Source organism: Poecilia mexicana, unplaced genomic scaffold (genome assembly GCF_051168715.1).
Source record: "Poecilia mexicana isolate PSO_F unplaced genomic scaffold, ASM5116871v1 scaffold_7, whole genome shotgun sequence".
Lineage (NCBI taxonomy): Eukaryota > Metazoa > Chordata > Actinopteri > Cyprinodontiformes > Poeciliidae > Poecilia > Poecilia mexicana.
The window spans coordinates 26,908,267-26,929,407 of record NW_028263376.1 but is presented as its reverse complement, the minus strand read 5'-3'; the positions used below and the strand labels follow the sequence as shown (position 1 = coordinate 26,929,407).

Genomic DNA, 21,141 nt, shown 5'->3' with positions numbered 1-21,141 from the left:
GGGTGGGAGGGTGATTTGGCTCACTCTTTGTATCTTCCAGTCCCCTTTTTTGCTTCCACACCCCACCTCCCCCCGCCCCCGTTTACCCTGTGCCCCCACCTCCTCTTCTCACACTTTATGCGTTTTCATTGGTGGGGATCATGGAGCTGCGGGGAGTTTGATGGGCTTATTCTGCCGTGCCTTGCGTTCAGTAAAGCCACGCTACATGTGCGCTCTACATGTGCCTGAGAGAGTGCGCTGTCCTACTGATACACATTTTATGCAAAATACTGGTGCGCGTAGGGATAAGGCGATTGGAGGAGCAAGCACATGGACGAGAGGCGTGGCTCACCGTGACTGCCTGCTCTCTGACAGGCAGCAGGGCTGGTGACGGATGATAAACACTGAGCGGTGCCAAATACCGCGCAAGTGGCAACTTTAAAAGCCATGTACACGCGCAGAAATAAAGATGTGCAACTGGACTGATGACAACCTGGCGGCATGCTGTAAACGGAAAGCGTTTTCTCGTTTTTTTTTTTTTTGCCTTTATTTTTTTTTCATCATCAACGTAAATGCCACAGACAAGGTAACTGTCAAGTGACTCTTGACAATCCCAATGTCTGAGATACAATGTAAAGCCATCAACAAAAATACACATACAACATGCATGATTTGCAGTTTGTATAAAGCGCCCCTCAGTGGCAACATATGGCATTGACATATGTCGAGGACATTTTTTTCAGATTAACAAATTGAGACAGTTAATGTAATTCGATTCAACACATTGCCGATTTGTCTTCAAGTTAAAATCTTAATTAAAATTAAGAAACATTGTGAAACTAATAGAATCAGGGTAATGTGTTATTATTCTGCCTTTATGTGTTATCAGGTTGCAGCATTTTAAAGTCAGCCATCCTTCCTGAACATATACATAACTAAACTTTTCTCATATAACTAGATAATGCAAATGAAAGCTAAGATTTTACATTCTAGGACTGTTTTATTTAAACTTACATGGACGATCTCAACTGAGCCCTAGACAAATAGCTTAAGCTGGTCATGTAAAAAGATGAATAAAATAAAATAAATCCCCCCAAATTTAAGAAGTATCTCACTTTTACATTATTTTTATTTTGAAAACAACCGCATGCAACATACATTTCAAGTTCTGGTAAAATGGACCATCAGGTCAAATGTGTAATTTTAAAACACCTACACTGTGGCAGGAACAAGCGACACCAAAACCTGACGTGCCCTACTCTCTTTTTTGCTGTTTTTTCTTTTTTCTAAATTTCTGTCTGTAACCTTACTTTTTTTTTGGAAGACAACCTCTTGGTAAGTGGGTCAACATATATTAGGGCAGGGCTATTCAAAGTGTGGGGCTTGCCCCTCCGCTGGTGGCGCCAAAGTCCTTCAGAATGTGTGTGTGTGTATGTGTATTAGTGTGTGGAGGGGGTGCAATAAAAAGAATAAATAAATATAAAACAGTATATCACTAAAATATTAGGAAATGGGGAAAAAAGCCAAACCTTCTTCTAATTTTTCAAAGTGCTCATAATCTGATGAACTTATAAAGTTTTTCTTTGAACATAGGCTATTTTTCTTCTGTTATTTGGCAAGCTTTGAGCTTAGTCTTAAATGCAGCGAGGAAGGGCTTTCAAATGGAAAGCTCGTCTAAAAGCTCTGCCTCCATTCAGATGTGAGAAATTCTTGCAAGTAAGGCATCATACTGAGAGTGAAAGGGCTCCGAATAGGTTATAGGGAACAAGGTGCTCTTGTAAATAATACAGTGCCTGGCCATTAAGAGCTTTGTATGCAATAAGAAAGATCATAAATTCCTCTGTAAACTTTACAAGGGAATCCAGTGCAGCGATGCCAAGAAAGGAGAAATGTGATCTCTTTTTTTTGGACAGCTGTTGGAACTCTGGTTGTAACCTGCTGCATGATTGTTGGGGCGGGGGGTAGAAGGAGGAAGGGTTGTTTTTTGCAAACCATGACAAAACTGTATTGGAAATGTCTTGATTGGATGCCACGGTTGTGTGCATAAATTCAGCCCACATTTGGAAGGAGGTCGTCTTAAAGTTCCCAATAAATGTGCTGGCTAAAATTCTATGGGAATGTCAAACGCAAATAAATTGTTAGACTCTGAATCCCAGACTGTTTTATGACTGAAAATAATTACTAGACTTTTATCTAAATTCAGAAAATAAGAGGTCATCCACTTTCAAAACAAGAATGTAGGGTTAGGTAAAATGATAACAAATGATTATCAAAAGTCTAGCAATGCAAAGAGATGTCTTACTTCATTAAGATATTAACCAAAGGAAGCATGAATAAATAAGTACAGAATATGCCCAGAAACTGTTGAATTAGAAGGGATCATGAAGATGCACATTAGCAAATCTGGCATTTATGTAGTTTGATCCCATTGAAACAAATGTTGAGTGAGCAGTGAGCAAATAATCTATTACAGCTAACCTAAAAGCTAAAATTTTATTAAAATAGACCGATCTAGTTGAGATCAGACATATTTGGAAATATTAAGACTTTCTTGAAAAGATTGGCTCCAAAATACTAAGGAATGCTTTCTAAAAGTGACAATAACTCTCCTGGTAATTCATCCAGGAGATCCCAAAATAGTCTATAAGAACATCTGAAGCACTGCAGGCCTCACTGGTAGAGAATTGGCTAAATTTGTCCACTATAGTTACAAGGCCCAAACTACCGATGACCAACAGAATCACAAAGGCCTATCTGAAAATATAAATGAACTCAAAGACTTTTGGGAAAAAAATCTGTAAACTTACAATAGGAAAATTGAACACTTTTCAGAAATGTGCATCCTCTTATATTTAGCAGAATACTGTGAAGACAAATTTCAGTTTCAATTCTTGAGTTTAATTGCACTACTGCTGTAGAACAAATGATCCATGGCATAACAAGTCTATCAATGTATGGCTGGAACAAAGCAAAATTTAAATTTCAGAGTGGCCTAGTCAAAATTCAGACTTAAATCCAACTGAACTGCTGTGGCATCACCTTAAAGGGCTAATCATGCTAAAGAAATAAGCAGAACAGAAATAATTCTTCCATACTGACGCATGTCCAGTTATTGGAGGTGGTAGCTTGTTGGCAGCCAGTGGCATAAGCAGGTTTGTTTGGAGGTTGGTTTGAATAGCCCATGCACTTAATAAACAAAATAATCCTGACAAAAAAAGAAACAACAACAAAAAAAAAAAACATTAAATACGTAAATGACCCTCTTGAGCGTTATTGTCCTTTCGAGAAGATTCTTACCGCGCTTTTCTTTAACGCCACTAGAGGGAGCCAGAGTGTGAGAAATTCACACGCGCTGTTGACGCCAATAAACGCCCCTGATCTGTCGGGACGAAGTGGCCGGTTGGCAACTGACAAAAGGCAACCTGACAAGTGATTGAAACCCTCTCTGAAGAAAACCGAAAGGCCAACCTGGACTCCTTTGAACACTTCTCATGTTATTCTATTTTTTTGTTTTTAATCCCCCCCACCCCCCTCTTTCGTCACAAACTTCGATTGTGCCCCTGTAACTTCTGGTTTATTGAAATGTTCTCCGGTCTGAAGCCGAGGCATGCACTCATCTGACTCCCAAAGGTATGATTATTTTATTTTATTTTACATGAATCATCTCCTGTCGTAATTAAGTGGATGTGAATCTATGAATAAACTCAGTGTTGAGCGGCGTCGACCCGGGCGTGTGTTTACTCATCATGAGAACACGTTATGGCAGGGCAACCGATAATTACAGGGCTGCTGGAGCTCGGTTTGGGGACTGGAGTAGAGCAGAAGCGGCTGCCAACATACGCACCTGCAGAACTGTACTTTAGCCGGAGGCTTGAAGTCTTCAAGTATGTCTGTGTGTCTGTCACCCCCCGCCCCCCACCCCAATCATCTCTCTCTCTCTCCCTCTCTCTCTCTCTCACGCACGCACACAGACACCCATATCCTGTTGAATGTGCGCTTCATGAGAATTATACCAGCCTTAGCTGATGAGGCAGTTGAGTTTATTCCAACCCCCGAACCTCTTATCACCTCTTGTTTTCAAATAATGATCCAATAAGTCACAGAGTTGAACCAAATGAGAAAAGAATGTGGAAACTTTGGTGGCATTAGCCCCATGATCCGAAGAATAGACCTTTGTTTAAACTCAATTTTTCAAATCTGTGAATGTATTTATTCTGCATCCTAACATGCCAAAAAGCTCAGGCAGAAAAACAAAAAACTCAGTGTTTTCCTTTTCCCTGTAGGCAGTATTTAGTGCCCAGCTTTCTCACAAGGGCAGTTTTATGTGCAGGGAAGGAGGCATGGAAAAGAAGACCTTTCCTTTTGAGCTCACAGATTTGCAGTAATTACAGAATCACTTCCATATGTGGCTCTCTGGCTGCCTTCTCGCTGCCCCCACCACCCCTTTCTACTCCGCTGTTCTCTCTTTTTTCCCTCTCCCCACTTTTTTTTTCATTTGCATTCTCCCCCATTGCTCACTTATTACTTTTTTAAGCGTTCCCTCCATGCCTCCTTTGTATTTTTCTATAAAAACCACAACTTAAGTAAAGTTTGTGATGATCAGAACATCCTGCCACTTTTGGCAGGACATTTCGGTGATTCAGTCAGGCCACACTCAGAAAAAAAATAACATTAGTGCTCTTCTGTGGGAGAGAAAAAAAAGTGAAAAAAAAAGTGCAGACACGAGAGGAACTAGAAAGAACACAAAAGCACACGCATGCACACACACCTACACACACGCACGCATGCACGCACGCACGCACGCACACACACACACACACACGCACACACACACACACACACACACACACACACACACATATATATATATATGTATGTATAGGGACTGAGAAGAGAATCAGAGCCGCAGGAACAGAGCGTGAACGAAAAGAGAGAGCGAGGTGGAACAGAAAATAAGGCAGAGGAGAGGGTGGGTTGGAGTAATGCTTTTTGACAGAGGTGGGTTCAAGATGGGTTCATGGTGACATCATGGCTGATTTTTTTGAGGAGAGTATAGACAGGAGAGCCGTTCACCTTTCATTAGACACACATGTTGGTGGGGGAAAGCGCTCATTTGCTGGCACACTCGCTGGTAGCTGTGTCGACTTTTTATTTCCTCTTTTCCCTGTAGTTTCATATACAGCTTTTGGCTCTCAGTTTCCCCTTTTCCAGCTCTATGTTCATTTGTTTTTCTTAGAGTCATAGTATATGCCCTTCGGTCCCTAACACACACATTGCTCTCTCTCTCTCTCTCTCTCTCTCTCTCTTTTTTTCTGGGCATGCGTAAGTCATTTTTCCTTTGAGTGGTATTTATACTTGAAGGCAGCTGGACGCTAAATGAGCCCACTTTGCCAGGCAGAATGAATGCACTCCTTCATTTCACAGGATGTGTATGTAAGACTCTAACCAAAGAAAGTATATGTTTGCGTGAGTGTGTGTGTTTGTGTGCTTAAATATGTGTCTACTCTCAGCAGCCTTCACATGACATCAATCTGAATGTGGGGAAATAATGATCTCATTATGGGCATCTTGTTACTGATTGGAACCTGCCATCAGCAACCCCATCTACTACCCTTCATCCATCCCTTCCCTCCCTCTCTTCACTTCACACCTCTTTTTCTCACATTCCCCTATTCCATTCCAGTCAGATTTGCAACCCCAACACACCATACCATCGAGGCTGCGTTGGTTAAAGTTTTAATAACATATGTCTTAGCATGGGCTGCACAGTGGCACAATTAGCAGCACTGCTGTTTTGTAGTAAGAGAGTCCTGGGTTTGAATCCCACAGTAGCGTTTGCATGTTCTCTGGGTGCTCTGGCCAGTCCACAGTCTGAAAAGATACTCAGGGCATAGCAGGGCCTGGTGCGTACGTGGTGCCTAGCAGTTTTAGAAATCTGTTTGACTCTGTTATGGATTTTGATATGGAACCAAACCCGAATTTTACAACCATGCACAGCTTCTTAATTAAATCGGCTTGAAAAAAAACGCCCTGAAGACCGTAGCTTCACAGGAACCATTGCCCAAACAGGTCAGCTGTGTGACCAAAGATCACACATGGGATTCCTCGAGGCTTGCTTCTCAAGCAACACCTAAATGCTCCTCCTTGCTCAGACGTTAGTGCATCAGCATATATTATGGTGATGACACACATACTTTGTATTTTTATGTCACCACATTACTTTAGTCAGTTGTAGCCTCTGAGCCAGTTGGTCCATAATGTCAATGAGTTAAATGGTTGAAATTTCCTCTTAAGCAAATGCACAGAGTCCAAAAAACGTTTTTTTTTTTTTTTCTGGAGTTACTTTTATTCACTTCATTTTATTGTCATTTAATAGCAACTTTCTGCTATTAGAAAGCTGCTATTAGATTCACTAAAGGTTTAGTGAAACTTTAGTTTCACTAAGAGTGAAACTAAAGATTTCACTTTTAGTTAATTTTGTTCACGTATTTGCTATTCATTCATTTGAAATCAGCATTTTAGTGTTTGTTACGATTTACGCGATGCTTACATTTTTCAATAACATTCTTATTGAAAAATGTAAGCATCGCGTAAACATTCTTGTTTTTGATATTTCTTTCTTTCCTTCTTATCACCCTTCGTTTTCTTGAAGAAAATACCCTGTTAATTCACTTGTGCATAACTGGAACTATACAAATTTGCTTTTGCCTTACCACCAACCCCTTTCCGCACACCCCCCCTCCCCAACTCCTCTTTCCTCCTGCCTCTCCGTCTCCCTGTAACCCCTCTAACCTCACTTCCTCACTCTCTGCCGTCCCCCCTCTTTTCCTCTTTCCTTTCTTCATTTTCTCCTCATCCTCTGCCAGTGAGCCTCGGGCCTCCATACTCTGTTCCTCTGCGAATGCAAATCCAATGAATCTAAAGTGGAAACACACGACTGAGTAAGATGATGCCATGAATATTTCATATCATTCTAAACACACCCAGTGAAGAGAAGCTATGGAGCGCTGAGCAGTGCCCGGGTTTTTGTCTGCAGCCCCCTCTGCGAGGAGTCGCGCCTCCATGAGCAGCAACGCCGTGCTTGTACTGTTGTCAGGGCAGCGAGTTATGATGTCATCGGTTGAAGTTAATGATACGAGAATGGCAGGGGTCGTAGGCCATGTTTCCAGTGGTGCCCATAGAAAGAGAGGGAGAGAGAGATAGGAGCACCCTGATCTGTCTTCATTATCCCCCACTCTGCTGCCTCCCAGACACAATGATCATAAATCTCAGCCCCAAGCACACTTCACTGACACTGAAACACAAACACTAGTAACCTCTGACCTTCTCACTGCTACTGCCCGTGGACGCTCATCCATGCACACCAAACACATATTACAGCTGCAGCCATGCATAGTGGAGGACGAGAGCAGCTCGAAACGCTCCGCAGCCTGTTCTCACCGTCTCACTGTCAACATGTGCCGTGCGAGGACTCTGCACCCGTGATACACGGATGCGGCTACCTTCATACACCTGACGGCATATTTTGACACAACTGTACTGTCTCAGCCCGAGGGACCCCCGCAACGACTTCCAATCCACACCTCGCTGTTGTATCACTCCCGTGCCGAGATAGCTTTTGAATGAGGGTCGTATTTACCTTCTTGTTTCCTATTACACAACTGCTGATTTAGCACTGCTATGTAAACATTTAAGGGATTTCTATTAGCCTTAGTGGCCTTATAAGCATCACAAATCAAATGTAAACCAGATAAGAATCAGCTGGAGGGCTTTTTTTTTTTTTCCACCCATATGGCTCTGATCTGTGCTTCCTGAATATAAGGTTCTAGCCAAAAGGCAACAGCGCCTCATGGTGCTTATCCGTTTCTTTCAGCCTGGTTGTGTGCTGTCAGATCGACATCAGAAATGTTTAACGGAGCATTGCAGCTGGCCACTGTCGCCCATGTGTTGCTGTGTTTTTTGGAAACTCAAACTCATATGTGTGTGATTCAAAAAACTGTCACATTCACTTAGGGCTTTAGGGGTTTGTTTGAACAGATTTTTGCAGATATTCCGCATCATAGGGCTGAAATGTTGTGAAAAAGTCTGAATGTAAATCTCTTTTCTTTAACCTGTCTAAATAAAGGTCAAATAGAAAAAAAATTACATAAAACCAAAAGATAGGTGCACAAGATGGAATTTGCTGAGAATTTACTTTACACCATATAGGCTGAATATTAAACGCATCCTCTTTTGTTTAATACTGGGCTTTTTAACCTATAAGAGCATCTCCGAATGTATGTATTTATGTATCTGTATATTTTTTATTCTGATGCTTTTTGGGCTACTTTAATATATCGAATTTCCCTCTGGATAAATATCAAACATCAATCATCTATATACTCATTTGGTCATATGTTCCTAAACAACTGTAGAGAAACTCCACGCCTCTTGTAACCATCAGGAATCTTTTGTTACATTTCAGACTGCATATTTGAGCTCTTTCTTGGTCAAGTCAGTGGAGTTAATTTAAACAGGTCGGTTTACTGGCACAGACCTGGCTTTTAGGAATAATTCTCAGGTTTTTAGTAGGGTTGAGGTCTGACTTTGGGAAAGCTGTTCCAGAATCCTAATGTCGCCCTGCTTTATCTATCCCAGAACCGGTTCTGATGGGCATTTTTGATCACTGTCCTGTCAGAACATTGACTTGTGTCCATCTGTTGACCTTTAAGATCTTTTTCTCATCTAGCCATTTGTATAACTCGACTCCAGAAGGTATTTATATTATCTATGTAGGGAGATGTAAATATCAGTCAAGCTTGAAGGAGTTGATTTTGGAGCAGCAACTTTACTTTTTCTTTCTTACTCGGCAACCTCTCACTTCTGCACAGCGTAAAACTTGCTGTGAGTTCCAGTAGTTTTGTGTAGAAACCTTGGTCATTCTTGGATTGTTCTTGGACATCTTCGCCAGTTTTCTCTTTTCTGATTGGGTTTGTTTGTGTTTCATCCTGACCTGGACAAAGTGGTGACGCATCCAAATAGCTAAATCTTTAAACACAATCTTGGAATCTGCAGTCCTGTAGAATGTTTCCAAAGTGTTTCTCCAACTTGCACGAATCTAAAACCTTCCTTTTTAGATCTTCACTAGGTTATTTAAACTTGTCCCATTGTTTGGAGTGTTGGTCAGTTCTATGAGTTCTGGCAAACAATTCCTACTTATACTACAAGAATAGATAACTAGATAACTTAAGTTATCTGGTATCACTAAGGAGAAGTTGGTGAAGTATTCACTTCTTTTTGAAATATTTTTAGTTATATTGTGCCTGTGTGTTTAAGGGGTAGGAGTTTATAAGTTCTCACTTCTTCCTACCCCATTTTGAGCATGATATGTTAACTGAAACAAAAAATCTGTATTTTCTCTTCTTTCTTATGCACTTCTTGTTACTGTGCACTATTTTATTTTTATATTTGTATAATGTTCGAATAAAATTTCATTTCATTTCATTTCATTTCATTCCCCCCTACCCACATTAAAACCTGAATTTTGTAACCAGTTTTTTTTTTTTAGATAATCAAAGTGTACTCTGTATAATTAAGGTGTAATTGGTGTTTGAACTATAAAATTTGCCAGCTGTAAGTATTTTTAGAAGAGTTCTGAAGTATTCATGGATAAACAGTGGGGTTAGCTGTGGTCCCTAACCCCTGTAAATACCAGGGCTCCTTCATCATTGTTCTATCCACTAAATGCACAGTGCCTCTGACGTTAAAACACTCCACAGCATGACCCTGCCCTCACCTTGCTTCAGTTAAGGGTTCTAATATTTGAAAGCTTGCAGCTCTGTTAAAAAATGGTATGATTCGTACAAGCCTTTTGTTTTATAGTGACTTCACTGTAATTTGCTGGTAAAGTGTGTGCTCCAAGCTTGCCTCAGAAAAGTGAAAGTGCTTGCCAAGATGCCAGTTAAGGTGTGCCTACCCCTCCCAGTTTTGAGGTTTGAGGTGCTTCTCCCCCCTGCCCCCACCCCTATAACAAAAACAAGCTGAGAAACATTACGTTGGGAAAAACAAGGGCACACGCCCAGAACCACAAACACATAAACACAGATCTGAAACATGTGATCTCATATGGAAAGAGAGGGGGCACGCTCAGGGGCACACCCAGATCCGTCGCTGCTGCTTCTGCGGCCGCACGGCTCTGCCACCTCACGCGGGACTTCCCTGTTGCTGAGGTGCCAGCGTTGCTGGTTTCACTTTAAGAAGCGATGCACTTTAGTCACAGATGCGTGACTTTTGGGAGATAATCTCGACTCGTAGAAAGTGCTTGGCAGGATGTTAACAAATGTTGAGTGTGCTGAATAATGTCGTGTCAAAAAGCCAAATTCTGTTTTTCATTTTATCTGCAGCTAGTGCATACTCATTTTTTTTTTCTTTGTCACATATCATATTTCTAATGGGATTCAATTTGTTTCTGTAGAAGCAGTGCCTCTGGTTTGTACCTGCATGAGGAGAGCCATTAAAAACGGTTCTAAGGAGATCAAAAGGTAAAAAAAATAAAAAAATAACGCAGAAGTTTCTGGAAGAACAAACCTTTTGGCTTTCACAATTAAAACAGTGTGTGAGCGAAATCAAAACAGCATGAAGAGGATGATCAGCGTTGTTCGGGATAGCAAAACTTCCTCTCCTAATAAACCTGGCTTACTTCACTTATTGATGATACAAGAATGATCTAATAGCACAACCCGACTCAACATGCACCAATTTGTAGGCAAAGCGACTCCTTGGCCAAGATGTGGAAGAATAATTCAACCATGAGACAAAGAAGGCAGAGAGAATTAAAAACAGAAACTTAAGCTCCCTGGGCTTTTTTGTTCCCTCCAGGCGTTTTGTGGCTTTTGAAAAAAAAAAAAAGAAAGAAAAAATGGTATATTTGAAGTGCAGAGAGTCACGTGACCAAGAAAGAAGGCTTTATGAATCACAGTGTAATTATTTCTTAGTGAGAGAGTCGGTGAGTGCGGGCCCTGTGTTTGGGGAGTGAAAGAGTGATTTTAAGAGGTAGCGACTCAGGCAAGGAGGAGGAGGGAGGAGGAGTAGAAAGCAGGAGGGGGAGTGCTTGACGGAGTTGGAGGCTCACTGCCGGTCTGTCTTTGCCGCTGAAGGGACACTGTTGAATGTTCACTCATCTTTTTCACCCTCTTTCATTGGCTCAAGCTGCTCATCAGACTCTTTTTTTTTGTCTCAACGACTTCCTCTGGTGGCCTCCATCACTTTTGCCTGTGAGTAACTTAAACAGAAGTTTGAGATTAGTTGAGAAATGGTTTGTTTTGAATTTGATTGCTGTTAGGATAATGCTTTTTTTTCTGAAGATATGAAGTGTTTGAGATCGTTAGTCACGGTGCAGATTTCCTAAACTGTCACCAACACACACCTTTGTTTGCTCTCTGTGCTTCGGTTTGTTTTCTTCTAACTTGTTTTTCCCACAAACGTGAGCGTGACACGAGTTTCTGTGAGAATCATCTCTACCATGTGTGCGCCTGCGTGTGTGTGTGTGTGTGTGTGTGTGTGCATATGTGCTTATTAGCGAATGTTACCCAGGGCCCTGTGGAGCTCTTTATTATTAGCATATGTGTTAGTGTGTACACACTTGCATGTGTTTGATGTGTATTCGCCAGAGAAGTCGCCACTCCTCGACCCATTTTTTTTTCCTCCCCTTTTTATAAGTAGCATATGAAGTCTTGGCAAAGAAAAGCATTGTTTTCCATGATTTTTTAAGCAGCACCGGCTGATTTTTGTGAGGACTGAGGTGTGTCTGGTGCTATGGCCTCAGTTTACTTGGAAGTTTACGCGTTGTGTTCTCACAGCTCGCTAGCAGAGCAGGAAGATTATTTAATGATGCTGGCGTATGCGCTCGATTAACAGGTTCTGCTTGTTACGGCCTTGCATGTGGATGACAGGTAGAGCGGCGTCTGCACTTGGCATCAGAGCAACTTTCCTCAGCCGTTGTTTTAATTTATTTCTCCTGAATCGACTGGGCAATGGCCAGACCGCTGTTTCAAATTTTGCACCTGCTATACAATGCTTATTTCCCCCAGGGGTGTGGGTGGGTAGGTTGGGGGTGGAGGGGGGAGTCTGACGTAGGTGAGACACACAGTGTGGGTTTAAGTGAAGTGACCCGGCACGAAGGATTTTGTTGGAAAACCAGGGATAACGATATCGGCCTCCACTGACATCTGGATGAGAGAAGAGGTGCTCATCTCTGAGGCACAGAAATGTCCCTCTCCTCGTATTTGAGGACAGACTGCCCACACGTTGCAGCTTCACCTCCACCTCCAAACTAAATGACAGTTTTACATTCCAGATGTGTGCATGCTCATGGTATTATAAGTTTAACTGAATTTAAGCTTCTATGTCCTCAAGAGGAGCCTCTCACTATGCATTACATTCACCTCTCCTATATTGCATAGATTATGTCACCATATTATCACTATGAATGGGGTAATTTGTAAAGAATGCCGGTGGATATGTTTGTTATAGCTTTTGAATTATCTTAATTCAAAAGGTCTGATTTAAATAAAAACCTTGTCAAAATGACTAATCATTACTCTTCATCGCTGCATTCACATTGGGAGACGCAAAAAGACGTCAAATCGTGGAACTGTAAAGGAACAGTGGGAGCACAAGAGTTTGTGTTGCAAAACTGGCCAACAGTCTTGTCTTTGTGAAGTGGCTCAGCGAGCGGTAAATCAGGGAGTTGTTGATACCTGTCTCTTTCTGGAATTTCTATTGCAATTAAGGACGAGCGCAGGGAGGGGGGGGGGGGGGGCGAGCCAGGTGATCTTCAGGGGAAATCGTGGGGTGGGGTGGTGGGGCTCGGCTGCCACCGTGCTATAATTAACATGGGAACTATTTGCGCACCATTTCCTCTGTCTATTTTTGCAGGTGTGCTATTCTGATGGCGAGGATTTACATTTTCGTCCTGCTCCCGAGCTCTCATTAAAAGGGACTTAGACAAATATAAACTTGTGTGAGATTATGGTGTTGAGCAGGTAGTGCTTTCATGCATGCATGCGTGTGTGTGTGTGTGTGTGTTTGTGTGTGTGTGTGTGTGTGTGTGTGTGCGTGTGTGTGTGTGTGTGTGTCTTTGGGCCTGCTCGGGCTGCTTTGACTCCTGCGGCTAGAGGCGGCAATGGTGGTGAAACCCAGCTATTATGCTCTGCTTCATACAGGGAAAGGATTGTTCCCCCCTTCATTGAGCCAAGGTGGGAAACACCTTCATAGTCGCCAGTGTGAGTCCCTCTGCAATTGCTGCATGACACATTTAGTCACATCAAACCTTTTCACAGAAAAGCACCAATTATTGCCGTCGTTGTTAAAATAACAGCCTATTGGTTATTACAGGTATATTAATGTTAACTTTAACAGGTTTAGCATTGTTTTGAATTTGACAGTTGAGTCAGTGACAATAGTAGTCATAAATAGTTGAAAGTGATTCAGGTTACATTTATTTTTAGTCATCTTGACTGTGAGACCACTCTGACTAAATAAATACTTTAGCATTATTATGTTAATGCATATGCTTAAGTGAATATCTGGAACAAAAACAACAAAAAAATATTACTATCTCTTTCTGAAGTTCTACTTTTTATGGAAGTTTATTAGTCAGGCTATCTGCTGTGGTAGCCAGACGGCAGTTGGCTGCCAAACAGAATGTTTATGGTTTTTCAGCTGGAAATATTTCTAAAACCCTAAATTTATCTTTTAATTTTGTGGGTGAAATCGCCTTGGAGCCTTCTTAGCAGCCAGGCAACCAGCAGAGTCCTGCAACAACAAGTTGGGGTGGGGCAGCACTGTGTGTGTGTGTGCATATCTATCTATCTATCTATCTATCTATCTATCTATCTATCTATCTATCTATCTATCTATCTATCTATCTATCTATCTATCTATCTATCTATCTATCTATCTATCTATCTATCTATCTATCTATCTATCTATCTATCTATCTATCTATCTATCTATCTATCTATCTATATACATAAAAAATGAATTCATACAATTAGAACCTTAGAGACACAGATAAAGGCTGTGGACTTGATAAAGCTACACTGGTTACATTAAGTGAAATGGCAAATGACTTGTACTTGTTTAGCATTTATCAAGTCCAGAGGACCCCAAAGCAGTGGGTGGTTAAATGTTACCTCTGCGCAGAGCATATTCAACTGATATCAAATATATTGACATTTACTGACGCTGTCATAGAACCAACAGTGTAAAAACAGTTCAGACTATGAGCGGGTTTTTTTAGGTTTGCAAACATTGTTAAATATTTTGCTGTCATTATTAATGAATTATCTTCTTTTTTATTGATTCATAATAAACAACACAGTACTGTACAGATTCTTTCGGGCGCAAAACTTTGAAATTGTAGGAAAAGTCTTAAAAACAGTTGCTTTATAAAACTTTGAATCAAGCATGACAACACCTAACTGTTACATGTAGCGTCATGCTTGATTTATACTAAAATATCTTCCGCAACGCAGAGTATTTCAGTGACCTCCTCTAAATCATAGGAACAAGCTGTCTGGACGAATTTATTAAATCACAAAGTGTTTTATGACTTCTCATTCTTTCCATAGCATTCTCTAAAACTATAATAGCAATAAAAAAGTGACAATTCAAGTTTAATGATTTACCAGCTCCAAGAAAGAAAAAAAATCACAATCACACCTTTGAGTGGCACTCCTAAAAGACACTTCTCTGAGATGAATCGTCTCCTGGTGGTGCCTCTTTTCATTGTTGGTGTAAGCAAATATGTGTTTGTGGGATGCCAGGAGGCGGCAGATGTCAAACAAGTTTCAGTCGAAGGAATGCAGGTCTGTTTGGAAACACCGGACCGTCTGTCACTCTGCGTCGCACCCGGAGCCATTAGGCGGCCCGGCCTGTTGAAAGACTGGAAGCTGTCGGCTCTCGCATCAGATAATGAGTGACGACAATATTGTTTCCACTGCCAAAATACTGCTGACGCCAGCAACCAGATCAGATAATGCTCTTGTGATCATGTTTCAGTATGAACACTTTAATTTCTGTGTAAATCTCTGGCTCCTATAAATCTCTGTGATGATTCTTTGTGGGGCCCTCTTTTTTTTCTTTTTTTGCACGCTGCGATGATGCTTTCGGTTGGAAAATCCATGACTGTGTCGGCTCAGTTCGGAGGACACATGGACTGTGAAATCATTGTTTAACTGCTGGGCTAGCATGACTTCATGTGCAAACCAAACTTAAACATACCCCTCTCTGTTTCAAGCCATTTCCTTTGCAAAGTTTCTGAGCGTAAATCACTCGTAGATGCTGACAGTTGGAAGACGTGACGCTGGAAGAACATGCTCGATTTTCTGTCAAAAAAAAAGAAAGAAAAAAAGAAAGAAAGAACAAAACTAGTCAGTGCTTTCCCTGCCAGGATACATGGCACGGTTCATCTTTCTTCAGGGAGTGAATTTACAGCTCAGCCCCTCTAGTAAGGCTTTAGAGTTGCTGCTCTGTGCAAATTTGACAATTTTTTTTTCTTCCTATTTTCCATTTAGAAACTCTTTGGCTGTTTCAGTTGGAAACGTGGCAGAAAAAAAAAAAAAAAAACTTGTAAGCTTCAATCAGAAACGTAGCAGCGACTTTCAGAGAATCTATATAAATATCCACTGAAACCAAGATTAAAAGTCACCATTGTGTGCCGTTCCTCTTTGATGAGAGAGTGAATCATGCATGTGTAAACAAAGCAGGGAACGTTGCAGCACCTTTAATCCTGCTGTTATACGCCGAGCGATCGCCCGCGGTTTCGTGCGCTGACTAAAAACAAGCGCCTGCCTTGGTGTTGGTGCGATGCAGAGCTTCCTGAGATGCTGTGATTTATTTGTTATGTTTGACTCCAGTTCTTCTTTTTGCCTGAGGGGGCCTCGCGCTGTCACAACGGTTAAAGCACAATTGCTGTTTTGCTCGCTGAGGATTTGATATCCTTTGTTTGACAGACTTTTAGTCTCTGGGAACTGTTTTCCCCTTGCTCTGTGCGTCTTTCATGCATCATTTTTCTTTCTGCGTCATCTCTCTTTTTTTTTGTGTGTGTTGAAATTCAAATTCTTGAGCAAACATGAGAATCTTATTCATTCTGATCTTGTCCCGTCTTGCAGTCCTGCCTCCAATTGCCTGCCTGCCTGATTGGGTTCATTTTAAATGACACATGATGTCATGCACTGATAAAAATCGATGGATTATCTCAAGTGCAACCAATAAGTCTACTTCAATCTGATGAGCTGCTGTGAGGTCTGACACTGCTATTTACACAAACATGCTAAGTAAATTTAAACTGAACCTCTTAGGCAAGGTTGGAAAGTCCCCACAGGAACAAAACCCACCCAGCACTGGCCATGGCACTTTTTGCTTGCCTGCCTCCTTTGTGCCCCCAAGGCTTGTGGGGGAACGTGGAGGGCCTCAATGCCCATTTGGCCCTGCCTTACAGCGGATGAGGTCACTCCAAATTCCCCCTGTCCCCTTATAGCCCCAGACGGGCCAGCTAAATGAGCCAACCACAGGACCCGACATAAAACTTAAATGGCTCTGTAAAAAGCTGCCAAGCTGATGTGACTCATTAAAAAGCCCTGGCGCCAACTCTTTTTTATTAATTCATTATTGTGTTTGGAGGGCGTAAAGTCACTGTGTTCTGTTTTCAGACGTCGCCTCTGTGTGCTGTAGCTCGTTATTTTTCAGTACCAGCCTTTTTCACTTTCATTCTTTTTCTTTTTTTCTTTTTTTTTTTCTTTTTAAATTCGACTGTACAGTGGCACTGCGGTTTACTGGGTGGCACTTCCTCCAGCTTGTTTATCGTCAGACGTTTCACCTGTTGCTCTGATCTCCCCTATCAATACTATAGAATCACTTCTCCTCCTGCTCTTGAGTTTGCAGTGGATATGAAAACAAGTCTACACAACCCTGTTAAAATAATAAAATAAATGTTTTTTGTGATTAAACAAATGAGACCAAGATAAATAATTTCAGAATTTTCTTTCCACCTTTAATGTGTATTTATGTAACTCCATAACAAACTTGTTAAAGGGAAATTTTGAAGCATAAATAGGAAAAAAAAATCTTTTTGCATTAATTGCACACATAAACTAATACTTTGTTAAACTATTTTTCTAAATTGATTACCCACATATACATCTAAGTTGTCCTAGTATGGTTTTATTGACATTTGTTCATTTACTTCCTTTTAACAAAAGCTGGAGTTAAAAATTAATCTGATTGTATCTTTGTACAGTATTGATTAGAAAAAAAAGGGTACAAAAACTGCGCTACCTCATGATGATGCCTCAAGATGCTGTTGTCTTGACAACAGTTTTTGATGTGGACCTCACATCAAAAGCTGAGGAGGTCCACAGAGATCGTCCAAAGCATCAGAGGCATGGCATTGGTAAAAGGTAAATATCAGGAGCGGGAAATAAAAAAAATCCAGACATCATAGAATTTTCTTTTTAAAATAAAAAATCTCAAGCCTGGCAAAATTTTGCAAAAACAGGTTTCACGTTTTGTAGCACGTAGAAAATTGTGCTCTGGTCTGACGTAAAGAATAAAGACTTTTTTGCCATAATTCTATAAGGTAACACTATTAATTACAGTGAAGCATGGTGGTGGCAGCATTATGGTTTTGGAGAGGAGGTTTATTCAGCTCAAATTGGAGCTGTGTCCCTTCAAAGTGGAGCGACTTCTGAACAAATACCAATCTGTGTTGGGACAAAACCCTGAAATTTGTGTTAGAAAGCTGAAGATTATATTTCTGCACAGTAATGACCCAAAACACACACCCAAATCAATAAAAGAATGGCATCAGCAGAAGAAGATGAATGTTTTTCAAATTACAGCCAGAACTAATATCTGAAATGGATTTATTAAAAAAAATAAAAATAAAAAACGTTTCAGAGTGCAAGCAAAAATGATGGGCTCACAGTACAGAAGAAAATGGATATCCATCACTTAGTCCATATTAAAAGTGAAGAAATACCAACATTGAGAGTTGGATATATCAATTGTTGGACTCAAAGAGTAAACTAGAAAGATTACCAGGTCAGGATGCAGCATGCTGATTGACTCCCACCCAAACAGACTTTCAGAGTGCAAGCAATTAAGTCTGCACACATTTTCAGCCTTTTTTTTTATTTTTACTATGAAAGATTTGTTCCCTGATTTATTTGAATCTAGGGATGAAAGACGTGGAGAGCAAGTACATGGTTTGGGTCCACAAGAGAAATAAGAAATGTGGAAAAAGCTCTGAAATGATCACACATTACAGAAACCAGGCATTTTAACAGGGGTGTGTTGACTTTTATATCCTCTGTATTGTGCTGCCTTTATGAGTGCTGCTTTGAGTTCACGAAGGAGATATCCAAATAGGCCAAACACTAGCCAAGGAAACCCAGGCTGAACACACACTAGACACACACACACACACACACACACACACACACACACACAAACAAACAAACGCACACGTTTGTCTGGCTATCTTTGTGGGGACTTTCCATTGACTTCCATTCATTTCTACAGCCTAAACCTTACCTTTACCCTTTTCCTAACCCTAACCATCACATACCTAACCCTAACCCTAACCAAAACTCAATTCATACCTTAGCACTAACTCTGATCCCTGACCCAAAAACAGGGTTTCCCCTTGTGGGGACCAGGCTCTGGTCCCCACGAGGAGCGATTGGTCCCCACAACGTAGTATATGTCAGGAAAATCGTCCCCACAAGGTATTACAAACAAACGCACACACACACACACACACGCACACACACACACACACACACACACACACACATAGTGGTATGGGTACTGGCAGCTGTTTCTCTACTATATACCTCTTTTCCCATTAGTCCCATTGTGAAATCTTCTACTGACCTTATTTTGCATTTGCAGCTAAACGGAACCTCTGGATAGGGTCATTCTGCAAGTTGGATAAGCTGTAACGGGATAGAAACGGAGGGGTTTGGAGGCAGGTAATCCAAGCAAGTTTTGGTGATGAACTTTGAAGCGAGAGAACCAGGAAGAGGAGCAGAAGAAAGATGGTAGTCTGCGTTGGCAGGATTGGGTGTGAAGGTGGGGGTGGGTGCCTGTCGGTGGCTGCTTCTTCCTGAAACGTGGCCACCCGAGCCTGCCTGGGTTCTGGATGCACATGTGGAACAGTTTACTGTAATGGAACTCTAAATTAGTGGTGGTTTGAAGCTGCCTGCAGCAGTAGGGTGTAATTAACTGGCTCTGTTGAAAGAGAGAGAGCCAGAAAGAGAGGCAGGGTGGGAGCCAGAGCCTTGGAAAAAAGGCATGGGGTGAGAAGTGTGTGTGTGCGTGCGTGCGCGTGTCTGTGTGTGTATTCGTGCTTAAGCTCTCACACACATATGACGTGTGGGTTTTTTTTTGGGTGCCTGATTGCATGTGTATGTGTCAGAAAGTGTGCGCTGCATATGTGGAAAGCATTCCCAGTTTTTCTTTTTTTTTTTTTATTTCCCAAGCATGGCGCCACCCCTTAGTGCCCCCAAGTGCCCAGACCCCGTCACTGTTCCTCTGTGGGTTTTCTTCTTCTTCTTCTTCTTCTTCTTCTTCTTCTTCTTCTTCTTCTTCTTCTTCTTCTTCTTCTTCTTCTTCACTCAGTTCAGCAGTTCACCAGTTCAGCCTTAGATCTTTTCTTCCCCCCACTCCCTCCCCTCTTTTCTTTGTTTATACCGAATTCATTACCAAGATTTTTTTTTTTCCCCTGTCTTTTCTCCCAGATTCACAAGCCACAGCAGTCCCAGATTCCTTGGCTCTGCTCTTTTTCAAAGCCACATTTTAAAAAACAAGCTGATCACACCACCCACTCATGGAATCACTCGGAGGAAGCAAAAGGCAAATAAAGAAAACAATTTTTTTCCAGGTTTTCTTTTTTCATCTTTATTTCCCCCCCTACCCCCCTTTCTTGCGCCCAAAGTCAACAGTGGGGGCATAACTGCAGCCTTGTGTGAGTGTGCCTACTGCGAGCAGTCAGAGTGATGAGCAGCTTGCAAGAGGTCAGAGCCAAAATGACTCTGTGGGATTGGAGCCCGACTTGAAGGGAAGATAGTTGGAAGTGACAGCATCAGTTAGCAATCAGTGGATCTCATTTTCCTCATCCATCGGCCCTCTCTCCCCTCACCCCATCCCTTCTTCATACTCCGGACCCCGTGTCTGGGCCTCTGCTCCGGGGGGAAGAGGGAAAGAGGCAGGCTGCTGTGCTAGGCTGGCAGCAGAAACAGAAGAGGTCTTTATAGTGGAGTTCTGGTGATTTAAATCATATGGCATAGCCTGGAATCACTGTAGAAGTCTGGAAACGCATCAAAACTAAAGGAACAAGAGCGTTCTCTCTCTTTCTTTTTCATTCCTATTTATTCCTACTCCCTCCCTCCTTCCTACTCGTCCTTGTTACAACTTTTTCCAAACTTCTTTGTTCCGTTTTCGCTCTCTCAGTTCTAGTTTTTTTGCTTTGTTTTGGTTTTTTTTCCTTCCAGTTTTCCTCTCCTAGCCCACTCATTTATTTACCCTGCTTGTCTTTATCGGTTATGGTTCAGGACATCCCATCATCCCGTCCTTCCCAACTTCCACTTCCCTTCTCATCATACCTGTTAGTATGAACCTTACACACTCGTCTTTCATTAAAGCTACAGATGAGCGTTTCACTGTCTCACAATGGAGATGGATGCTAAAATAAACTACAGATTTTATCCTTAGATTCATGCCAGTCAGAACCACTTGTTTTGAGTTATGGTGTGAGTTTCATTGTAAGAAGTGACACAGTCCTTTGCTCTCTCCTCCTCAGAAAGCTGACTGGATAAGTGCCTCGAAGTGGACCCCGGCTTTCCCTCAGCACTTCACTGCTTACTCTGAGGACTCTGATTTTGGCTCAGTGGAGTATTTATTTATTTTTTTCAAGGGGGGTTAGAAGAGCCTCGGAGGCCTGCTACGGACCCCTGGGTGCTCCGTTAACATGGCTACCAACAGGGAGCAGCAGGTGGGCCACTTGACCGGCTTCCCGCCTGCTGTCTACCCCTTCCCCTTCAACTCCATGAGAAGCCACTCCCCCTTTGACCTGCTAGCCAACAGCAGCCTGTTTGGACGATTTGGGGCTGACCTGCC

At 41.7% G+C, this 21,141-nt stretch overlaps 1 protein-coding gene across 2 annotated transcripts in view; it reads left to right on the top strand.

Moving 5' to 3' along the window:
- The first annotated feature begins 3,384 nt into the window (after positions 1 to 3,384).
- rarga (retinoic acid receptor gamma a) overlaps positions 3,385 to 21,141 on the top strand; it is a 57,371-nt gene continuing 39,614 nt past the window's right edge. Inside the window, exons 1-2 of one of the 2 annotated variants that reach the window (XM_088007360.1) lie at positions 3,385 to 3,609; positions 20,825 to 21,141. The exon at positions 20,825 to 21,141 is cut by the window's right edge and continues 20 nt beyond it. In XM_088007360.1, coding sequence (XP_087863486.1) covers positions 20,993 to 21,141 — 149 coding nt within the window. In that variant the 5' untranslated portion in view covers positions 3,385 to 3,609; positions 20,825 to 20,992. Of the gene's footprint in view, positions 3,610 to 10,222; positions 11,232 to 20,824 lie in introns of those variants that run through there. The other variant, XM_088007359.1, reaches the window with a different exon arrangement.